This window comes from Rhinolophus sinicus, linkage group LG11 (assembly GCF_036562045.2).
Source record: "Rhinolophus sinicus isolate RSC01 linkage group LG11, ASM3656204v1, whole genome shotgun sequence".
NCBI classification, from domain to species: Eukaryota; Metazoa; Chordata; class Mammalia; order Chiroptera; family Rhinolophidae; genus Rhinolophus; species Rhinolophus sinicus.
In genome coordinates, this window is record NC_133760.1 from 23,185,082 (window position 1) to 23,206,085 (window position 21,004).

At 47.6% G+C, this 21,004-nt stretch overlaps 1 protein-coding gene across 1 annotated transcript in view; it reads left to right on the forward strand.

The window, feature by feature from the left end:
• The window catches only part of LOC109459290 (polycystin-1-like protein 2), a 47,156-nt gene extending 31,253 nt beyond the window's left edge, over positions 1–15,903 (forward strand). The window contains 10 exon segments of the mRNA XM_074316009.1: positions 751–866; positions 868–924; positions 5,299–5,445; positions 7,720–7,919; positions 8,608–8,668; positions 8,810–8,915; positions 9,596–9,795; positions 9,797–9,846; positions 13,112–13,340; positions 15,627–15,903. Of these exon segments, the coding sequence (XP_074172110.1) occupies positions 751–866; positions 868–924; positions 5,299–5,445; positions 7,720–7,919; positions 8,608–8,668; positions 8,810–8,915; positions 9,596–9,795; positions 9,797–9,846; positions 13,112–13,340; positions 15,627–15,903 (1,443 nt within the window).
• The last annotated feature ends 5,101 nt before the right edge of the window (positions 15,904–21,004 follow it).

Sequence of the window (21,004 nt, forward strand, 5' to 3'; positions counted from 1 at the left end):
GCTTCAATGTCATCCCAAAGGAGGGCTGAGGGCGCTGGGAGTACTTATCCACCAATCCCATCAGTCATTGGTGGAGGACAGTTTGCAGGGGCCATTCATTCTCTGGCTCTTCCGTCCTGCTAATCTCATAACCAAAGAAATGCTCAGGGGGAGGAGACACAGCTGCCAGCAGTTGGATAAATGCAGGGAGCGCTGTGGTGATGAGACTAAGGGATGTCAGCAGAGCACAGGTAGCATCTACTGCAGCTGTTCTGGGCTCAGGAAATCAGGCATGCCCATCAGCATCACCTGGATAGCTTCAGCAAAACAGATTCCTGGGCCCTGTCCCCAGTACTCTTACTTGGTAGATCAGGAGCAGGACCTGGAAATCTGTATTTTCAATGTAGTAGGCACTCATTCATTCATGTCTCAGTGTCAGGCCCTCCGGGAGATACTGGGAATATAATTTTAGGGGGGAAACCAGTTCCTGCTCTACATCCCTTACAAATAAATATATGGGAAATTTGAAAAGGTCACCAGGAAGCATTTTATGAGTATAATTCATCTTGAAGACATGAATGCAAATAGTGTTGCCCCAAATCTTCATACAGCTAAAAAATAACTTAAGAAGGCCCACAACGGGAGGAGAGGAGAGGGTGAAAGGGCTGTGCTTTGTTGGTTTTCCTTGGTTTTGGGACACTTGCAATGAAACGCAACCAGTGGGGCTTGGTTACCATGTATAGTTGGCTATTCCTGGTCTCTGGATTTCAGGTGACTATCACCTTATATGGCCTGGACGGAGAGAGTGAGCCCCACCACCTGTCAGACCCTGGCATCCCGGTTTTTGAGCGAGGAGGAGTGCATGTCTCCTTACTCTCCACTCTGTTCGGGGGAACTCAGGAGCCTGTGGCTATGGCATGACAACTCAGGGGACCGGCCATCCTGGTGAGTCATGGGTAAGCAAACCACGAGAACCTACTAAGCACCAAGCAAGAGCTGGTGCATTTGCTACCTTGCTGATCCTCAGAAGCCTCTACAAGACACATGGAATGGATCCCTATTTCACAGATAAGGAAACTGAGGGTCAGAGAGGTCCACCAGTCCACAGGCCACATAGATTGAATCAGTAGTTAGAGGAGAGAAACTAGAAATTGCAGCCCTGGGGTCCAGTGCTGGCCCACCCTTGGCACTTTTGCAGCATCAATCTGTCATTTAGCTCCCAGTTTCCCCATCTGTAAAATGGGGATAGATGCCTATCGTGAAGATAAATCCTGCCCAATAAGCTACTAAATGAGACACTGAGCTGATTCTCTGGTAGAAGCAAGAACAGCTGCCGCTGCTGAGCAGTAAGCTAAGGTCGTCTTCACAAATACCCTCATGGATGAGTACTGTTATTATCCATACTTGTTTTACAGGTGGGAAAATCTAAGCTCAGGGAAGAGAAGTGACTTGCCCAAAGTCACACAGCTGGCAAGCTCAGAGCGAAGACTCCTCACCATTTAGTCTGAGCCCAAACCAGTGACTCAGATGAGTGGTTTCCAGCCTGACCACCCATCAGCAGTTGGCAGCTTTAGAAAAGCAAAGCATTTATATTGCTGTCTTTGATTTACCGAAGGGATTAAACATTAATACTTTAAGTGCCTCAATAAGTTGGTTCCCACAAAGCAGACTCTGAGATGAAGTTGAGCATGCAGAGTGTTTATCAAGGAATGCCTGGGATCAGCCCATAGGAAGAGAGGGAAAGAGGCAGGAGGAGCAGAGGGAGAAGTTGAGCTGGAATGCAGCCCGAAAGCCTGGCCAACCCCAGGGGTAGCTCCAGAGCGCTCCAGAATTGGGTTGAGATGCCCAGGTCTTGACGCCCAAGTACCACATCAATCTGCCATTGGATGTCAGCTTCCCTGGAGGGTGTGTGACCTCAAGAGAGGTGGCTCTGGCATGCCTGACAGGGCTGTCCTCCCAGAAATGAGAAAATGCATGTCAAGAGCTTCTTAGCATAGTCCCCACTTGTCGTGCAGGGCGTCCGGCGGGGTCTCTGCTCCCGCTCCCCATACAAGAACGCAGGATATGGTGAGGCCAAAAAGGAACACCCACGGAGCCATAGGTAGGGGAGTCATACCACTATATTCTCTCTGGCGGCACTATACTCTCACTGGAGGCTGGATCCACACTGTCCGCAAACTGCCATCCACACTTGCCAGCCCAGCCGCCATCTTCTTGCTAGCCCCCATTCTTTCTCTCTTCTTCTCTCTGCTAGCACAGCCACAGCAGTTATATTAGTGGCCAATGGCTCACTGGTTACAGCTGACGGCCAACTAGCCACAGCTGATGGCCATGCAATCACAGTTGGCCATTTACTACCTGAGCCAGCACCTGTCTATGTGAGGCCGAGAGCCTGGAAACTTCTTTCTGGGGCTCTGCCCCCACACTCCACCCCTACAGGCTCTCGCCTCACAATCTACGCGACAAGCGTCTTCCGCGAGGGGACCCGTGCGAGGAGCCCGGGGGTGAATGCAATATCCTGGACACAGCCAGGCTCTCTGGGCACAGCCAGGGCTTCTCAGGGCACCACCAGTGCTTCTGGGCACGGCCAGACTTCCTGGACTTCTTAGGGTACCACCTGTCTTCCCGGACACAGCCAGGGTTTCTCAGGGCACCACCAGTACTTCTGGGCACGGCCAGACTTCCTGGACTTCTTAGGGTACCACCTGTCTTCCCGGACACAGCCAGGGTTTCTCAGGGCACCACCAGTGCTTCTGGGCACGGCCAGACTTCCTGGACTTCTTAGGGTACCACCTGTCTTCCCGGACACAGCCAGGGTTTCTCAGGGCACCACCAGTGCTTCTGGGCACGGCCAGACTTCCTGGACTTCTTAGGGTACCACTAGTTTCCCCGGGCACAGCTAGGATTTCTCAGGGCACTGCCACTCTCTGTGGGCACAGCCACACTTCCTGGACACAGCCAGGGCTCTCAGGGCACTGCCACTTTCTGTGGGCACAGCCACACTTCCTGGACTCAGCCAGGGCTTTCAGGGCACTGCCACTCTCTGTGAGCACAGCCACACTTCCTGGACACAGCCAGGGCTCTCAGGGCACTGCCACTCTCTCTGGGAACAGCCCGACTTCCTGGGCACAGCCAGGGTATCTTCAGGGCTCAGCCAGACTTCCTGGACTCAGCCAGGGCTCTCAGGGCACTGCCACTCTCTCTGTGCCTCTCAGGGTACCCTGCTGGAACAACAGCGACTCACAATCAAGGTGCTTACATATTCTCAATGGCGGCCAGTCAAGAGACAAAAGCAAATATCCCCCAGTTCCACTAACAACAGTTCCCAAACAAACAGTCAAGCGGTCCATTAAATTAGGGATGGAAGGCAATTCCCCATAGTCCATAGTCATTCACCAGGGCTGTCCTGGGGGTGAGGGACGACCTTGACCTCACCCTCATCTCCCACGGAGGACTCAGCAAGCGTTACCTCCTGGGACTACAAGTCCTGCATCCGGGCTGCCTGAGCAGGAACTTCCCCGGCCCACAGGGCTGCAACGACCTTCACTTTCTCCGGCCTGTGCTGGTTGGGGAACCGTCCACATCTTTCCACCTCTCCACGGGGCTCCATCTCTCCAGCAGCTGCATGGCTTTTCCTGTGCTGGTGGGAGAACCGTCCACGCCCTCCCACCCCTCCACGGGGGTCCAGCTCTCCGGCAGCTGCTCCTCCTGGTCTTCCTCAGACTGAGTGTTCATACACACAAACTGCTCCACTGTCCTTTGGAGAGCTTTGGCCGGCACCATACCCTGCTCGCTGCGCCATTTGTCATGCGGGAGACTCTGCTCGCTCTCTGCTCCCGCTCCCCACATAAGCAGGATATGGTGAGGCCAAAAAGGAACACCCACGGAGCCATAGATGGGGGAGTCATACCACTATATTCTCTCTGGCGGCACTATACTCTCACTGGAGGCTGGATCCACACTGTCCGCAAACCGCCATCCACACTTGCCAGCCCAGCCACCATCTTCTTGCTAGCCCCCATTCTTCTCTCTCTCCTGCTAGCATAGCCACAGCAGTTATATTAGTGGCCAATGGCTCACTGGTTACAGCTGACGGCCAACTAGCCACAGCTGATGGCCATGCAATCACAGTTGGCCATTTACTACCTGAGCCAGCACCTGTCTATGTGAGGCCGAGAGCCTGGAAACTTCTTTCTGGGGCTCTGCCCCCACACCACTATACAGTAAATGCTCAATAAAGACTGGCTGCTGATATCATTACTAATCTTATCAACTGTAAAGCAACTGGGAAACTGGCTGCTGCTGGATCTGACATCCCAGGAGAGGGGAGATGATTTCATTTCTTCCCCAGGCTTCAAAGTCCTAACTCAGGTTAGATGATGCCCAGGAAGTCCTAAGTCCCAGACAGACGGGAGGCGCATTCTCTGGGTGGAAGCCCACACGAGGGTCAGGTTTTGTGTACTTACGTCTGCACCTCCCAGAACACACACATTAGACAACCTGGCTTTCCTCACTTGTATCTGGACGCTGGCCCTGGGCTTGCTGCCCTGTGTCGGGGTTCATCGTTTCAGAATGTACTCTCTTGCAGCATATCTGTGAAAACGTGGCAGCCGTCAACAGCTGGCTCTCTACCCTAGCTGACGCCCCACAGGAGGCCAAGTTCACCCACTGAGCAGAGCACTTTGGTCAAGGCATCAAGACCAGTGAAGCAAAATACAAAGTCTCTCTTTCCAGGAGTTCTTGTTCTTGGCTCCGGTTTTCAAAGGTGTCACCTTCGTGGTATCCAAAGCAGTCTTGTCCCCTGACCTTGCCCTCAAAAGTGTGTGTCCCGGGCCAGCCCGGTGGCTCAGGCAGTTAGAGCTCCGTGCTCCTAACTCTGAAGGCTGCCGGTTCGATTCCCACATGGGCCAATGGGCTCTCAACCACAAGGTTGTCAGTTCAACTCCTCGAGTCCCGCAAGGGATGCTGGGCAGCGCCCCCTGCAACTAAGATTGAACATGGCACCTTGAGCTGAGCTGCCGCTGAGCTCCTGGATGGCTCAGTTGGTTGGAGCACGTCCTCTCAACCACAAGGTTGCTGGTTCAACTCCCACAAGGGATGGTGGGCTGCACCCCCTGCAACTAGCAATGGCAACTGGACCTGGAGCTGAGCTGCACCCTCTACAACTAAGATTGAAAGGACAAAACTTGACTTTGAAAAAAAAATAAGTCCTGGAAGTACATACTGTTCCCCAATAAAAAAAAGTCCTGCTCCCCTTCCCCAATTAAAAAAAAAAAATCTTAAAAAAAAAAAAAAAAAAAGGTGTGCTCCCTTCTCCAGGTACGTGAGCCGGGTGCTGGTGCATGACCTGGTGATGGACAGGAAGTGGTATTTCCTCTGCAACTCATGGCTGTCCATCGACGTTGGAGACTGTGTCCTTGACAGAGTATTTGCAGTGGCCACAGAGCAGGACAGGAAACAATTCAGGTACTTTTTTTTCTTTTTAAGCAAATGCTCTTCATTTTGTTCTTTCATCTCTAGGGAAGCTGCATCACAATCCAGTGCAGCCAAATAAAATCACTTTTCAGCTCTCAGGACTGGGTAGCTTTGAGTGTGTGACATTAATGATCAATCAGTTTTCCTTGTAGGGACCGAAAGGCCCTGGAGGGACAGGGACCCTCCAAGACAGAATTATCTTCAAGTGGCGAAAATGGTTCAAACAGTTATCGATATTTCCTATGAATGTCACAGAATAATATTTTTATATGAGTGAACAGACTGGTCTGAATAGTGATTCAATGTCTGGTCATTTGGGGCTTCGTCTTCATGTTATTTTACACTAGCTGGATCTTCTAGCATCTGTCTCCCTTTGCTTTACTTACTTCCCTCCACATCTGCCTCCAAACACATAAAAGCAGATACAAATTTATACATGTGTGCACGCACACACATACAGCACTATAGATTGTTGTTTATGTCATCTCTTTTAAAATGGTGTCTTTTTTCCTTTAATGATGTAACATGAACATCCTTCAGGACAGTATGTTTAGGTCAAACGTTTCCTTATTAGTTGCATAATATTCTATGGAATGAATGTCCCACAACTTATTCAACCATTCTCCTATAAGTCTGTTTCCAATATTTAAAAAATCAAGAGACTTCACACACACACCAAAACGGCAAGTGTGGAAACGCTGAACCAGCATCCCGGCATGGTACCAATCTGCTGGAGCTGATTACAACCCAGCCTTCCTCTGTGTGGGCCACGTGCTCTCCAGTTTCCCACAGTCCTTACCACCCCTTATTGTGTTACTTCCAACCCACTTCACTCATTCACTTGACTTATTTACATCTACCTGGGCCCCGTTAGGCATTTGGGTTTGTGACCTCTACTTTAAATGGCTTTTGAGTTAGGCTCAAGAAAAAAAGCCTGTTTTTAGTGCATTTACTGAAAAGTGACTTATTCCTCCCAGCTGCCACTGTGAGTCGCTCAGGCTCCAAGGCAGAAGAAGTCTGAATCAGAGAGATGTGGACCCCGAGAAAGGTATAACAAAGACGCACGATGGACCACTGGCCTGCTACTGACTCATGGCATGATCTCGGATATGTCTCTCACCTCTCTAGGTCTCAGCTTCCACATCTGAAAAATGAGTTGCTCAATGTGTCTACTCCAAAGGGGACCTGCGCAGGCCCCGGGAAACGACGTAGGTAACATGCTGAGCCACCACTCTGAGGGGCTCAGCGTAAGTGCCCAATACAGGAACAGGTATTATCCTCCAGTTGTATCAAACTGTGCGACGCCTGGAAACGAGACAAGGAGCTCTCTACAGGCAAGACTGTGTCATTGCTCCCATGATACCCCGGCGCCCAGCAGAGCGGGCATGCAGAACAGGCTCACCAGGTATTTGCTGGATGAGTAGAACAATCACGTGGAAAAGCACTGTTGTTGGCAACTGACCTCTCTCTTTACGCAGCTTTACTCCGAGCCCAAGCCACCCACACACCCGAGTTACGGTCCAAGTATTGTTCAACCCTGGGGGGTTCTGGCACTGCCCAATCAGAACAGGCGCCAGCTGGAAATGTCAGCTCCGCACACTCTCAGGTGAATCCGGGCCCTTGAAGAGCTCCTGTGGTTAAACTACATTCTAATCATAGAAACAGAATATGGACTAAGGACAGTGTGGTGCCATTTTCAGAGACCCTGTCTGGCAATTTTTATTCTCTCAAACTGAGTTTGAACCTAGGGCCCGGAATTTTTAACCGCTATCCTCTAATGCTCTAGTTATATCTAATCCAATAATATTATAGTTACATTATTACATTAAAATTTTAACAAAAATAGTAATTGCTAACACTGATGAACACTCACCTGCACGACAGCTACTTTGCCAAATGCTTTAAAACTGATCACTTTATATCCTGTCAACAATCTGGTGAGGCAGGTTCTGTTATTACCCCCATTTTGTTGATGAGTAAACGGAGGTTCAAAGAGCAAAGGAACTTGCCTGAGGTCACACAGCTAGTAAAAGCACAGTCTAGGATTCCAACCCATTCTGTCCAGAGTCCCCATCATTAACTCTAAGTGATGCTGCTATGATGCTGTATTTCTTCTATAATAGAAAAAAAAAATAGATGAAAAAATAGATGATGAATCATAGAAACAAATCCCACCCTCTCATCCCAACTTTTCTCCAAAGAGACCAGTCTTCTCCAATTCCCGTCTCCCTAAATGCCTGTCCCTCTCTCCCTGCCTGTCCACAGCCAGCTGTTTTTCATGAAGACCTCCATGGGCTTCCAGGATGGACACAGTTGGTATTCCATCTTCAGCTGCTCAGCTCGGAGCAACTTCACCCGTGTCCAGAGGGTGTCCTGCTTCTCCCTGCTCCTTAGCACCATGCTGAGCAGCATCATGTTCTGGGGTGTCCCCAAGGGCCCAACTGAGCAAAAAATGGACTTGGGTGATTCCCACGGTTGTGGCGGTCAGGGCTAGTGGCTGGTACACATCAGTCGTCACTGCCCCAGAAATGCCGTGCAATTACAGAGCTCCCGAGACAACCCTCAGTTTCTATAGTTCACTAGAGGGATTCCCAGAAGTCAGAAGTATTATAGTCATACTTATTACAGAGAAAACAAATTACAGATTAAAACCGGGAAAGGAAAGAGGCACATGAGCCAGGGGCCAGGGGAGACCAAGCATGGAGCTTCTAGTCTCCTCCCAGCGGAGCTGTGGGCGTGCTCACTCCTCCTGATAATGACGTGCGACAACGAGCACAGAGCACTGCCCACCAGGACGCTCAGCCGAGCCTCGGTGTCCAGAGTCCTTACTGGGCTTGCTCACATAGACGTGGCTGAGCCCCGGTACGGCTGACCTTGGGCTCTAGCCCCTCTAGAGGTTGAGGTGATACTTTGTGGCCAAGCTCCCCACCACAGATCACATTGTTAGCATAGACCACTGGTGTGGCCCAAGACTCCAGGTAAACAGAGGCATACCTACAAGACATGACATCCCGAGGGCTGAGAAGTCACCTCCCAGGAGCCACTCAAGAGCTAGCTCTCTCTTTGGGCAAGGTTAACCCTCACTGTATAGCCACCTTCTGGGAGAGGGAAGGGGACTCTCCCATTGACCCTTTCCCTCCCTCCGCCCCAGGTAAACTGAATTCACTTGGCAAGAAGTGAGGATTGGGCTGGAGGGCACTGTCCACAATCCACTGTGAGGAGACTAGAAGCTCCATGCTTGGTCTCCCCGGCCCCTGGCCCATGTGCCTCTTCCCTTTCCTGGTTTTAATCTGTACTATTTTTTCTCTGTAATAAGTATGACTATAATACTTCTGACTTCTGGGAATCCCTCTAGTGAATTATTGAAACTGAGGGTTGTCTCGGGAGCTCTGGAATTACACGGCATTTCTGGGGCAGTGACGACTGATGTGTACCAGCCACTAGCCCTGACCGCCACGACTGTGGGAATCACCCAAGTCCATTTTTTGCTCAGTTGGGCCCTTGGGGACACCCCAGAACACGATGCTGCTCAGCATGGTGCAAAGGAGCAGGGAGAAGCAGGACACCCTCTGGACACGGGTGAAGTTGCTCCGAGCTGAGCAGCTGAAGATGGAATACCAACTGTGTCCATCCTGGAAGCCCATGGAGGTCTTCATGAAAAACAGCTGGCTGTGGACAGGCAGGGAGAGAGGGACAGGCATTTAGGGAGACGGGAATTGGAGAAGACTGGTCTCTTTGGAGAAGTGCTGGGATATGAGGGTGGGATTTGTTTCTAAGATTTATCATACACATGCATACACACACACTTACATATACACACACATGCACACACACACACTTTTTGGGTACCTATCATGTACAAAATATTATACTTTCATTATAGATTATAGGCTGGAAGCCCATAGAAGGGACTCCCACTGTACTCATGCACTCAATAAGCATTTACTGAGCACCTACTATGTACCACACTTTGCGGAATACAGCCTGGGATGCAACAGTTCAAATTCCTCTTTTAGGTGACAAAATAGAAGTTCAGGATGGTCCAACATCATGTCTCAGTGGGCAGAGCTGGGATTCAAACCCAGATTGTCTGACCCCAGGGCAAATGCTTTTGACCATATGCTGCCCACCTTCCCTGCAGCTCGCATCTCCTTACCCTACCTGGGCCGATTTGCAGGATATGTGGAGACTCGTCAGTTCCCTGGTTAAAGCTCTGAAGGTGCCATCCCCTGCCTTGGGCTGGGACTCGGCAAACGGGATGGACATCAGCCAACTGCTGGCCTTGGTGGAAGATGTCATCTGTCTGCAGAATATGGCAGGGCAGATGTCCTGAGAGGAAGCCAAAGAGAGAGGACCCTTTAACACTCACTCTTGGGTCTGTAGAAGTGAAAGGTAAGTCCTGATGTTTCTGTACTAAGAGGAGGCATGTTAGAGCCAGGTGAAGACAGGACTGAGGGCCATGACTATTCATCAGGGGGTCAAGAAGTCCCACCACGGTCTCCCTTACCGGCCTCCACTCCAACCACTTGCCACTGCCTCCCTCTCTGCACCACAGGCTCCCTGCTCCTCTCACAACGCCAAGCTGCCCTCCTAACACAGGCCTTTGCACCTGCTGTTCCTTTAATCTAGAACATTCTTTCTCCTCTCCTTGCTTAGCTAATTCCCACTCGGCACTTAGTCTTGATTTAAGCATCCCCTCCTCAGAGGAGCGACCCAACCTCCCACCACAGGGTCTCCAGCTACATGCCCTTTAGCCTATAAGCTTCTCTGCCAAATCATGAATTGTGTGAAGAGTTGTTTAAAGTCTGCACCGTCTTTCCTGGAACATGAGCAATTCTGTGAGGTGGGAGTCATCTGACTATCTCATCTGTACTGTTTCCTCAGTGCCTGGTCCACAAGGCTGGTCCCATACAATACATAGAAAGCAAGCAACAAATATGCATGGGATGACCCCAGCATAGGAGGTCATTACGGACGGAATGCACAGAGTAAAAAGGCACGTTCTTCTTCCTTATATAGTTAAGAAGAGCATTGGCCAGCCTGGTAACTTGGGCCATTCAGAAGAACCACCTCTGGGTCCTGACTCTGTCATTGATAGGCTGTGTGACCTTGGACAAGTTACTTCAGTTCTCTGTTTCTTTTATCTGTAAAGTGCTGGGGGGTTGCAAAGTCAAACCAGATCCATTTACTAATGTGTGGCGCAGAACACAAAATGATGGACAGGGCAGTCAAAAACAACAAAGAACACTGAATCGCAGAGTAAAAAAGTTACTCCTCCGTTGTCTTCCAATCCTCCTAATTAAGTCAAGGAGAAAGCCTTAGTTTGGTACCACTGCGTCTTCAACACTTGTTAATCTCTGTTTGGCAGAGAGATAGCATGCCTCAAACTCAGAGCCTTTTGAAACAATATTCAGCTAGAATTTGGTAACATAGTTACATTTTTATTAAGTTCTATGTATAGTACATTATTCTGGTTTGTCCCTTTCCTGTCCATCTTCCACCCAGATCAATGGCCGCCAATATTTACACGAGGATGTCCATTAGAACTTCCCGCAATTCTATAGCTACACTGTCCAATATGGCAGCCGCTGGCCACATGTAGCTATTGAGCATTTGAAATGGGAAACTAAATTTTTAATTTTAATTAATTTTAATTTAAACAGCCACATGTGGTGAATGGCTGCCCTACTGGATGGTGTGGGTTAAGAATGCTGCCATTTTTAACATATAAGGCTGGTCAAATCCAAACCTTATTTAGAATATAAAAGCGGAGTCTATAGAATGGGGAATTTGAATTCCTAACTCTTGGCCCTTCCCCTGATACAGTGAATTAAATTTTCTGGTGTGAGACCAGGAATCTGCATTTTTAATCAGTCACTTTGGTGACTTTTTTGCACGTTGAATGTTGAGTCATTGCCTTCAAGACAAGGTCCCAACTCCTGACTTTAGCGCTCCAGACCCCCCAGGCCAGGCCCAGGCTGACCTCGTGGTCACCTCACCTTGACCCCCATGCTCCAGCCACCCTGGTAGAGGTTTTGCTCTGAGGAGCCGGGCTTGGCCTGCTCGTGAAGGTCATCCCCGAAGGAGCTCTGCTGATGCTGCAATGCACACTTAGCCCTGAGTCTGGGGACGCTTGCTTCACAGCATGGGCCCTAGGACATGGACTAGGGAGTCAGCCAGACCCAGGGGCTCTCCCAGCGGCAGCAGCTGCTGTGCAATTTTGGACAAGTTGCTCGTCTTCTCTGAGACTTAGTTTCCTCCCTATAAAATGGAAATATTGATCCACTTAGCTCCTTGGCTTGTTGCGAGGACTGAATGAGATCATAAGACACATGAAGCTCCTAGGCTGCAGCCCGACACAAAGCAGGTGTTTAGTAAGTGGTGTTATGATTAGGAGTGACGGCATCTTTCAGAAACATTGCTAGAACGCTTGCAACAGGAAGGCTGTTGATGCTGGAACCTTTAGCTGCAGCTGCAATGAGGGAGGCCCAGGTAGGGAGGGTTTGGGAGGAGGATTGAGTCAGAGGGAGGAGCAGTCAGCTGGTCTGAGATGAGCCTTCTCCACCCAGGTATTATTTTCTCATTCACTTCTCACTGGTGACTGGACAAGGTTCATGGGGTGGGGAGGCTTCGGGACCCTTATTGCCCCGGGAGAATATGCTCCTGGGTGGCAACCTCCCAGCTCAGGGTCAGGGGACCCAGGCCTGGTTCTGCCGTGAGGTCGTTTCCCTCACCGGGGAATAGTGGAAATGGTCAAGTTTGTGTTTTTCTTGCAATAAGTACATATTATCTCTATTTTAAAACAACAAAAAGTGAATGCTTTTTTAAAATTTTTAGGAAACTGAATTTGAACAAACCAACTGTAGGAAAACATTCCCAAGTAAATGGGGGGCGGGGGGGAACTTGGCCACTGACTGGATATTTGATGCTATTAAGAGACTGCTGTTAATCATTTTAAAGACATAATGACAGTCTGGTTTCATTTTTACAAAGAGACCTTATCTTCTATAGAAGCATATTACAATATTTAGTAACATGACATGAGGCTTGCAATTTGCTTCAAAATAATCCACATAGAGAGAGTGGGGGAGGTGCAGGTAAACATGAATGGCCATGAGTTGATAATTTTGAGTAATGGGTATGTACAAGCTCATCTCAACATTCTCTCCACGTTTGTAAGTTTAGAATTTTTCATAATTAAAAAACTTAAAAACAAAAAATTAAGACTGACCATCTTTGGCACCAGACGAACTTGGGTTCAAATTCAAATCTTGTGAATATTAAAATATTTGCAGATGAGATAACACTACATCTTGGATTCACTTATAAGTACTCCAGAAAAAAAAAAAGTTGGGTGGCAGGGCAGAGTAAAACAAGATTGGCAAAAGTAACTGTTCTTTTCTCCTCTATGTATATACAAGGAAATTTTGAAAATGCCCTTGATAAAACACTAACAGGGGAACATTCAAATCCTAACTAACCAAGTGAGCCTACCTAGTACCTACCTTACCCCATCTTTCTGAACCTCAGGTTTCTTGTGGCTTGGCACATAGAAAGTACCTGATACAAGAAAGCTGGTACTAACACTATTGTTTTTATTGTGGGCGGTCTGCTTTGTCAGCACCGGCTGATACACTTTCTTTCCCTCGTCCTCCAGGAAACATGCAGTGTCTGACACCTGAGGTGGGCCCAAGTGACCCTTGGAAGGACAGTGTCTACAGGCCGTGTCTTTACCTTCAGCTGGAGCATGTGGAGCAAGAGCTGCGGCTGGTAGGGCCCAGAGGGTTCCCCCAGGGTCAGAGCTATGTCTGCACCCTCAGGCAGCTGCAGACACTGAAGTGCTGCCTCCGGGGACAACTGGGCACCCAAACTCCATCACAAACAAGGTAATCCACTCCCGTGGGTGCTGAGTGGGCACCTCCCTCCCCAGCCTGGGGCGTTTGGAGAGAACTCATCCCCGGCAACCCTGGAAGGATGCTCATCCAGACCTCCCCAGGCAGGAATGATTCAGGATACTGCACAAATTCTGGTAGCGGAGCTCTGAATAAGAAGGCACTTATAGCCCTTTGTATTGCATTTTGCAGTTTATAACCATTTCTAAGTGGGATGTTTCCTAGTTGTGCACCCTTGGACAAGTCCTTCAACTGCTCTGAGCCACAGTTTCCTCATCTGTAAAATGGGAATGATAATGCCTAACTCCTAATTCAAACTTAAAACAAAATACATTTTTTAAGATAACTAGCGAAAATTTGTGTTAAGGAGAAAAATTTTTACCCTACCCATCAAGGTTCTTCTGGCTACTCTAAATTGACATGAGACAGATTAGCAGGAGGGAAACAAATTAAGTTTTTGATAACATGTATACCTCCTGTATACATTGGAGAAATCCAGGAAAACTGAGTAAATCACCAAAATGGTAGAAGCCAGCACCTTAAATACTACCTTCAGCTAATGACAAAAGATGTTGGAGGTGGGGAGTCAGCTATGGGAGGTCACCAGGAAAAGCACAGCAAACAAGAGTAAGGTTGTTATGCAGATTTAAGTCTAAACCTTCTCCACTGATAAGTTTCTAGAGATTTAGATATTCTCCTCTTCCTGGTACACTGAGGAAAACACCCTTATAAATGGAGATTTCCCTTATAAGCATAAATGTCCTTTACAAAGGGTAACTTCTACTTGGTTTGCAGAGCTCTGCTCATCTGCTTTCTCTGAAAAATAACCACCCGAAAATAATCAATATCCTTAAATAGGCATATTTTGGGGTGGAAAACTCTGCTCCCCTTCATTTGAATACGGACAAGTTATTAGATGACATTAAGGCATTATTAATTTTGTTAGGTGTGACAAGGGCACTGTAATTCAGTAAGAAAATAACAATTTTGAGAAATATTCTGGAGTAATTAGGGATGATTTTATATCTGGAATTTATTTTTAAATAGCCCAGCCAAAGTAAAAAGAGGGTGGGGATAGGTTAAATATGACAAGGAGGTGATGGTTATTGAAACTAGTTGATGGGGGTTCCGTGTGCTTGCTGATTTGTGTATGATGAGGAATTTTCACAATAAAAACTTCTAAAAAATTATATTGATGGGGAAACTGACCTTAAAATGGTTCCCTGCCATGTGGAACTGACCTAAAATGGTGGCCCGAATGGAGAGAGAAGTCCCCAGCCTAAGCCCCAGCCCACTTCCGCACAACCCCCTCTAAGCCACACCCCGAGCCAATCACCAGATGACACCTACACCTTCCCCAACTCAAGGAAGTCCCCAACCCATAAAAACTTGCTCAAAACCTTGCTAGGGGCTCAGTCTTTTGGGAAGGATCCCGCTGAGCCCTCCAGCGTAATAAAGCTGACTCTCCTAACTCTCTGAGTGCCGCTTGGGTTCTTTCCGGTCTTGGATTCTGCAACAATATAGTACCAGCCTTCTAGGTTTGCCATGAGGAATAATGGAGCAAATCTGTGCAAAGCAATTCACATGGGGACTGGCTCCTGGTAAGCACTGAATAAACATGACCTCAAGAGAATATATAGATAGTTAACCTAAAAATAAACAGCACAGTGAGAGGCAACAAGCCTTTATTTGAGATCCAAAAGTAGCTATTCAGGAAGCACTGATTCAGGCAGAAACCCAAACAGTGTTCTGATTAGGAGGTGAAGGCAAGGGGTATTTATGAGAAAAGGAAGAAGAAACAGAAGGAAGGAGTTTCTTCTATGGGTGTTTATAAGCTAAGGAAGGCATTTCTATAGATGTAAATAAGCTAACATAGTAATGCTAATTCTAAAGAACGTCTTTAATTTTCATAATGTCTGCTTCTCTGTTAGCTTTGCAACATTGTTTAGAATACAGTGTTGCTTTAGGCCCAGTCCAAAGGTTATTTTGCCCTGTTTTAACATTCCAAAGGCTTGAGAAATAAGATGTGCAAGGCAGTTTCTCTGGGATGGCAGCTCTGACTCCATTTTGAACTGGCTCTGTTTACAATATTTTTTACAATAGGTATACTGCATAGAATATAGAATAGCCCTTTGAAGCAGGTACAAGATACAGAGGAGAAAAATGACGGTCTGGGAGGTCAAGGAGCTTGGCCAAGGTCACACAGGTGATGGCGTGGAGTGGGCATTTTAACTTGAGCCAGGCGGGTGTCATGCTGACTATATTCACTTTGCACTGCAGCTCCCCTAGAGCAAGCAGGACCCCTCGCAGCCTGCCCTCGTGGTGTGTCCTGGTGGGCTGGCTGCTGGTGGCAGCCACCAGCCGCGTGGCAGCCTTCTTCACCATGCTGTACGGCCTGCACTATGGGCGGGCCAGCTCTCTCAAGTGGTTCACCTCCATGGCGTTGTCCTTCGTGGAGAGCGTGTTCATCACCCAGCCCCTGAAGCTCAGGACCCCCGTGTGGCTGCCCTTCTCCCCTCTGCCTGCACTTTGCCTCCGGCCAGCTGCCCTGTTCTAACTTGAGCTGCTCCATCATCTGTTTGTTCAACAAACCTACGCGGAGCACCACCTCTGTGCAGGTCCCGAAGATAATCTCCATGACAACCCACACTCTTGGACACTCACTCTGGGCCAGGCTTGTGGTTTTCCAAAAAACTGTCATTTCATCATCAAAATCACCCTCAGGAAGGTCCTTGCCTCCATTTTATAGATGAGAAAACCTGAAATCAAGAAGTTAAGGTTGTAAACATCCTGCACTAGGCCACACATGTAAATAGGAATAATACCGTATTCCCTCAATTCTGAGATACTTTTGATTGTGAGATAGGCCAGCAATTTACAGGAGCTTGACCTTCAGATAAAAACCTCAAGTCACTAAATGTGTACATCAATTGGAAGATACAGTCCTATTTCTGAAAGGTAAAGTTACTGTCAGAGTGGAAGAAACTCTGAGCCCTTGGCTGGAGCTCAGGGCCACAGCTTCCCTTGGAAAGAGTCAGATGGCAGGAATATTGGAGGGGGGAGGGGAGCTGCAGAAAGAAGGGAACATTTTCAGTGAATCCTTACTCAATTAGACTCGCCAAATCCCCCACACCCATTCTACCCTTTGGTCCCTTGTCCTGCCCCAAGCAGCGTTTATCAGAAGACTTCAACAATTCCCTCCACCTCCCCCAACCTAGTCTAAGAATGTTAAGAACAGAGTCCTGGGCCCTTTTTGTTTCCAACCAAACCATAGAATCCTGCTATGCTTGTGCACTGTAGGTGCTTGGGGGATGAAGAAACTTTCCTTTACCCTCAAGGTTCTTTTGGCTGGTTTAATAATCAAATCTACATGAGACAGATTAGCAAGAGAAAAATAACCAAATTTAATCCACACATATGCACGGGAACCCGACATACATGAGAGAGTCAGGGACCCTGCATACAGGAGAGGTTCAAGGACAGAAAGGGAAAAGGAGGAATGTATGGCATTCTGAGCAAAACATCACCCTGGGGCTTCAGGGGGGAGGGAGGTCATTGTAGGACAGTAAGAAGAGCGGGTATGAAGTAGTTAAAAGCTTGCCCTGCCCTACAAATAGGTCATAAAAAGATATTTCTGGTAATAACTCCTATTATGGGCAAGGCCCCTAATTTAAATTCTTTAAGGGAGAGGTAAAAGTTTCTCCTGAGCTTGCAGAGTCTTGATTCCTTCAGCTCAAAATAATTCACACGCCGGGGGGTAGGGGGTGGGAGATAAGGGCAAAGGGGATCAAATATACGTTGATGGAGGAGAACTGACTCTGGGTGGTGAACACACAATGGGATTTACAGATGATGCAATACAGAATTGTACACCTGAAATCTATGTAATTTTACTAACAATTGTCACCCCAATAAATTAAAAAATAATAATAATTCACATGCCAAAGTGGCATATTTTCAGGAGCCCTTACCATGTTGGACAATAAAACCGTCATTTCCCCTTAGAAAGAGAAGCCCCCAAAGAGAATGTTTCTATATGCATCATATGGTTCTTTCTCCCTCTGCAGCTGTCAGAGGAAGGCGAGATCGTCGATTTGCTGCTGATGAAAATACTCAGTTTCTTGGGCATTAACTGTAAAAGACAGGGCCTGGAAGCAGCAGGGAGCAGCCTGAGTTGCTGTCAGAGGCCTGGCCCCCTCAACCTGCCCTAGCTGTGCCCCAGGTTTAAGCTGTTTGTCCACACATGGTCATCTGCAGAGAAGGGGAGGCCAGAGCCTCGGGCCTACACTTACCAGCAATTCTGTCATCTCTCCAGTCAAAGTTTTCCTGTGTCCATACATGAGTTACCAAGCCTGGTGAGTAAAAAACTAACAAAAATATGTATATACATATGTACTAGTGCCACTACTGTGATAGACTGTTCAAATGTATTTCCTCTTAGAAATTAAACAAATATTGTCTGGAGTTTGAGAAAAAAAAGTCTTCTCTACAGACTCATTATTTCATCTTCCTGGTTAGTCAGGGTTGCCTTTGAATGATTTTAATTCAGGGTTTCTCAGACTGTGTGAGAGATGCTAATGGGTGTCATATTAGTTTGCTAGGGCAGGGTAGCTGGTACAAAGGACACAAACTGGGTAGCTTAAAATAACAGAAATTTATAGTCTCACAGTTCTGGAGGATAGACACCCAAAATCAAGCTGCCGACAGGGCTATGCTCCCTGGGAAAGCCCTATAGAGGAATCCTCGCTCCTAGCTTCTAGCACCTGCCAGCAATCCTTGGCATTCCTTGGCTTGCAGACACATCACTGGAATCTCTGCCTTTCCTGTCAGATGGCTTTCTCCCCAGTATGTCTCCGTGTCTCTTTTCCTCTTCTTACAAGGACACTAGCCATATTGGATTAAGAACACACCCTAATTCATTATTAACTCATCTTAATTAATTAATTACATCTGCAACAATTTCTGTTTCCAAATTTGCTCACATTCTGAGGTACTGGGGGTTAGGACGACAATGTATCCTTTTAGGGGACACAATTCAACCCATAAGAGCTGTCATCACTCCCCAAATGTTTCTAGATCAAATAAATGTGGGCAACACTGGGTTATAAAAGGTCACATAAATTCTTTAGCCGGGGGATTGTCAGAGCTTTTAATATGCTGCATGTGCACTATGCGTGTCCTGGAATGAGACAGCACGAGCGACAAAGTGTGTAACGATTCCAAATCTCTTTGACCAAGGCATCCAGTACTGCAGCACCTCGATCAGGGCTAGTCTTCCTTAGATGATACGTTGGGAATTGCTGATCTACACCAGCGGTTCTCAACCTTGACTGCATGCTAGCTAGAATCCCTAGACTTCATCCCAATAGATCAGAATCTCTGGGCTGGGACCTAGGTGTCAATATATTTTAAGCCCCCCAGGTGACTCCAGTGTGCAGTCAGACTAGACGCCGTAACCATGCTCTAGAACCACAGGTCTAGATAATAAAAGGCTCCCAGGCGTCCGTGTGGATGAGTACACATTTCCCGTCCCTCATGCGGGGAAAGCACCTCATACATCCTCTCCAGTTCACCTGTCTTCTCCTCCTCCTCACACACCCATTGTAGCAGACACTCCAGATTGCCTGCTCCAAACCCATTTCAGACTTTCCTCCTCGCTTTCAGAATCCCAACTTTTTTAGGTAGCCACCTACCCCTCCCATACAAGACCCTGTAACCACCTCAAGGTAAACCTGATTTGCCTTAGTAAAGGTAATCTATTTCCCTTGACAGTGAGCAGTTTAGTGTGCACATTACCCAGTGTGGCCAGTGAAAGATGAGGAGAGGTCTCCAGGACACTTCCAGGAAAGCTCTGCTTGCTAATAAAAAGAGACCCAAAGAGATGGGCTCTTATGCTGCTGGACATTGTCCGAGTAAGAATCCCGGAACTTTGACAGCTACCTTGAGACCACAGGGAACAATGTGAAGATGGCAGAGCAGAAAGATGAGAGGAACATGCGTGCTTGATGAAGTCTTTAAAGAGCTGACTTAACCCTGAAGCTGAACTACTGCCAGTCCTTTATCTGGATGAGAGCTTAAATGTCTTTTTATGACAGTTGAATCAGTATCCCACCTTAGTACCCCGACAATCAAAACCCAAGATCCTTTATAGAGGCATATAACATGCAATATACATAAAACCTTGGGGATTTCATCATCTTCTATCCACCCCAAACCCTTATTGTATCAGGTATGAACATGAGCTATATATGAAGAGATGCTCATAAACTAACCCACAGCAAGGTGTACACATGTCTCTGAATAGATTGGTACAGAGACCTGCCCAGATGCATACAAAACAGTCTGTTTTATATAGGAAAAGTTCTAAGATCTGGAGAGATTGTAAATTCTTCATTTCTCTTTCTCATCTTTCCCATCTAAACTCCACTTCTCTATTGACTATAAATATCAAACTGGCAACTCCTTCCATCATGTTATGTGTGGAGGAGAGACAGTTCCATGATGTGACTCCTGCCAAGGCCAGCTAGCTAGGTCCAGACCACAACAGAGATTGCTTCCTCGTACTTCCCTCAGGACACTATCTGAGCAACCCCTCGTGTTGGTTCCCGGAACAGGCCATTCCCGTGGTCCCAGCAAGCATGAAAGGCGATGTCCCCTTCTGTGGGCAGGTCATACCCACTACCCCGATCTATCCTGCCCTGTTCTACATAATTCTTTAGCACCCGCCATGCCCCATTCCACTACTGGGCAAGTAAAACTATCTGTGCCTTCAGCTCCTCATGTACGAAATGAGTTTACCTACCAGAAAGGGGTTTGGAGAGGATTAAACAGATAATGTTTGCACAGTTCCAGATCTATAGCAAGGGCTCAATAAGTGGCTATTATTTACTCCCATGAAAATGGAGTATGATAGCTCTTGCAAGGCACTGCACAGATGTGCCAGCAATCCCAATTTTATGTGAGGCAGAAGCTCAGTGCAACAACATATGAGCTTCCAAACAAACACTCACTCACACACACACTTCAAGGAACCCACTCTGTAATATTTGAGGTGTGGGGCTTGAGGTGCTTTTCACGCCAGTGTTTCTTTGCTGATTCATGCCCACTCCATAAAATCTGTGTTGAAGGTGAGGTCTTTTCCAGAACTTAATTATTTTTTTGTCTTCTTGGATGGAGATATGTCTTCTACTTTTCCCAGAAGACCTTGGTCACGGGGCTGGTTGCACAAGCAAGAGCCTTGCTAGATCTCGACTCTGCTTTTTGATTGCTCCTGCATTAACTGACTGGCTCCAGTCGAGTCTCCACCAAGGAGCCACTCCTGATTCTTGGGCAAATACTTGTCCCCTATGAGTTTTATGATTCTGTCTGTCCCGTTTGTGTACCCTGAGCCTTTTGGAATCTGTAAAGTAATAAAGTGGATTCTTGGATTGTTTTCAAAAAGTCAAAGAGAAACTGCATTTGTGTCAGCGCGCCTCTGACCAATGCCCAACAACCATCTTCGGCTGGAATGGTTTTATTTGGACCTGGCTATGAATCCCCACTCTGGATGACCTTGATCCTCAGTAGGAGGGTAGGACGTATCCTTTAACAAGACTGGGAGAACCCCGCATTACCTGAGACCCCCTGGCACAAAGGCACTGTAATGTACTGGCCCAGCA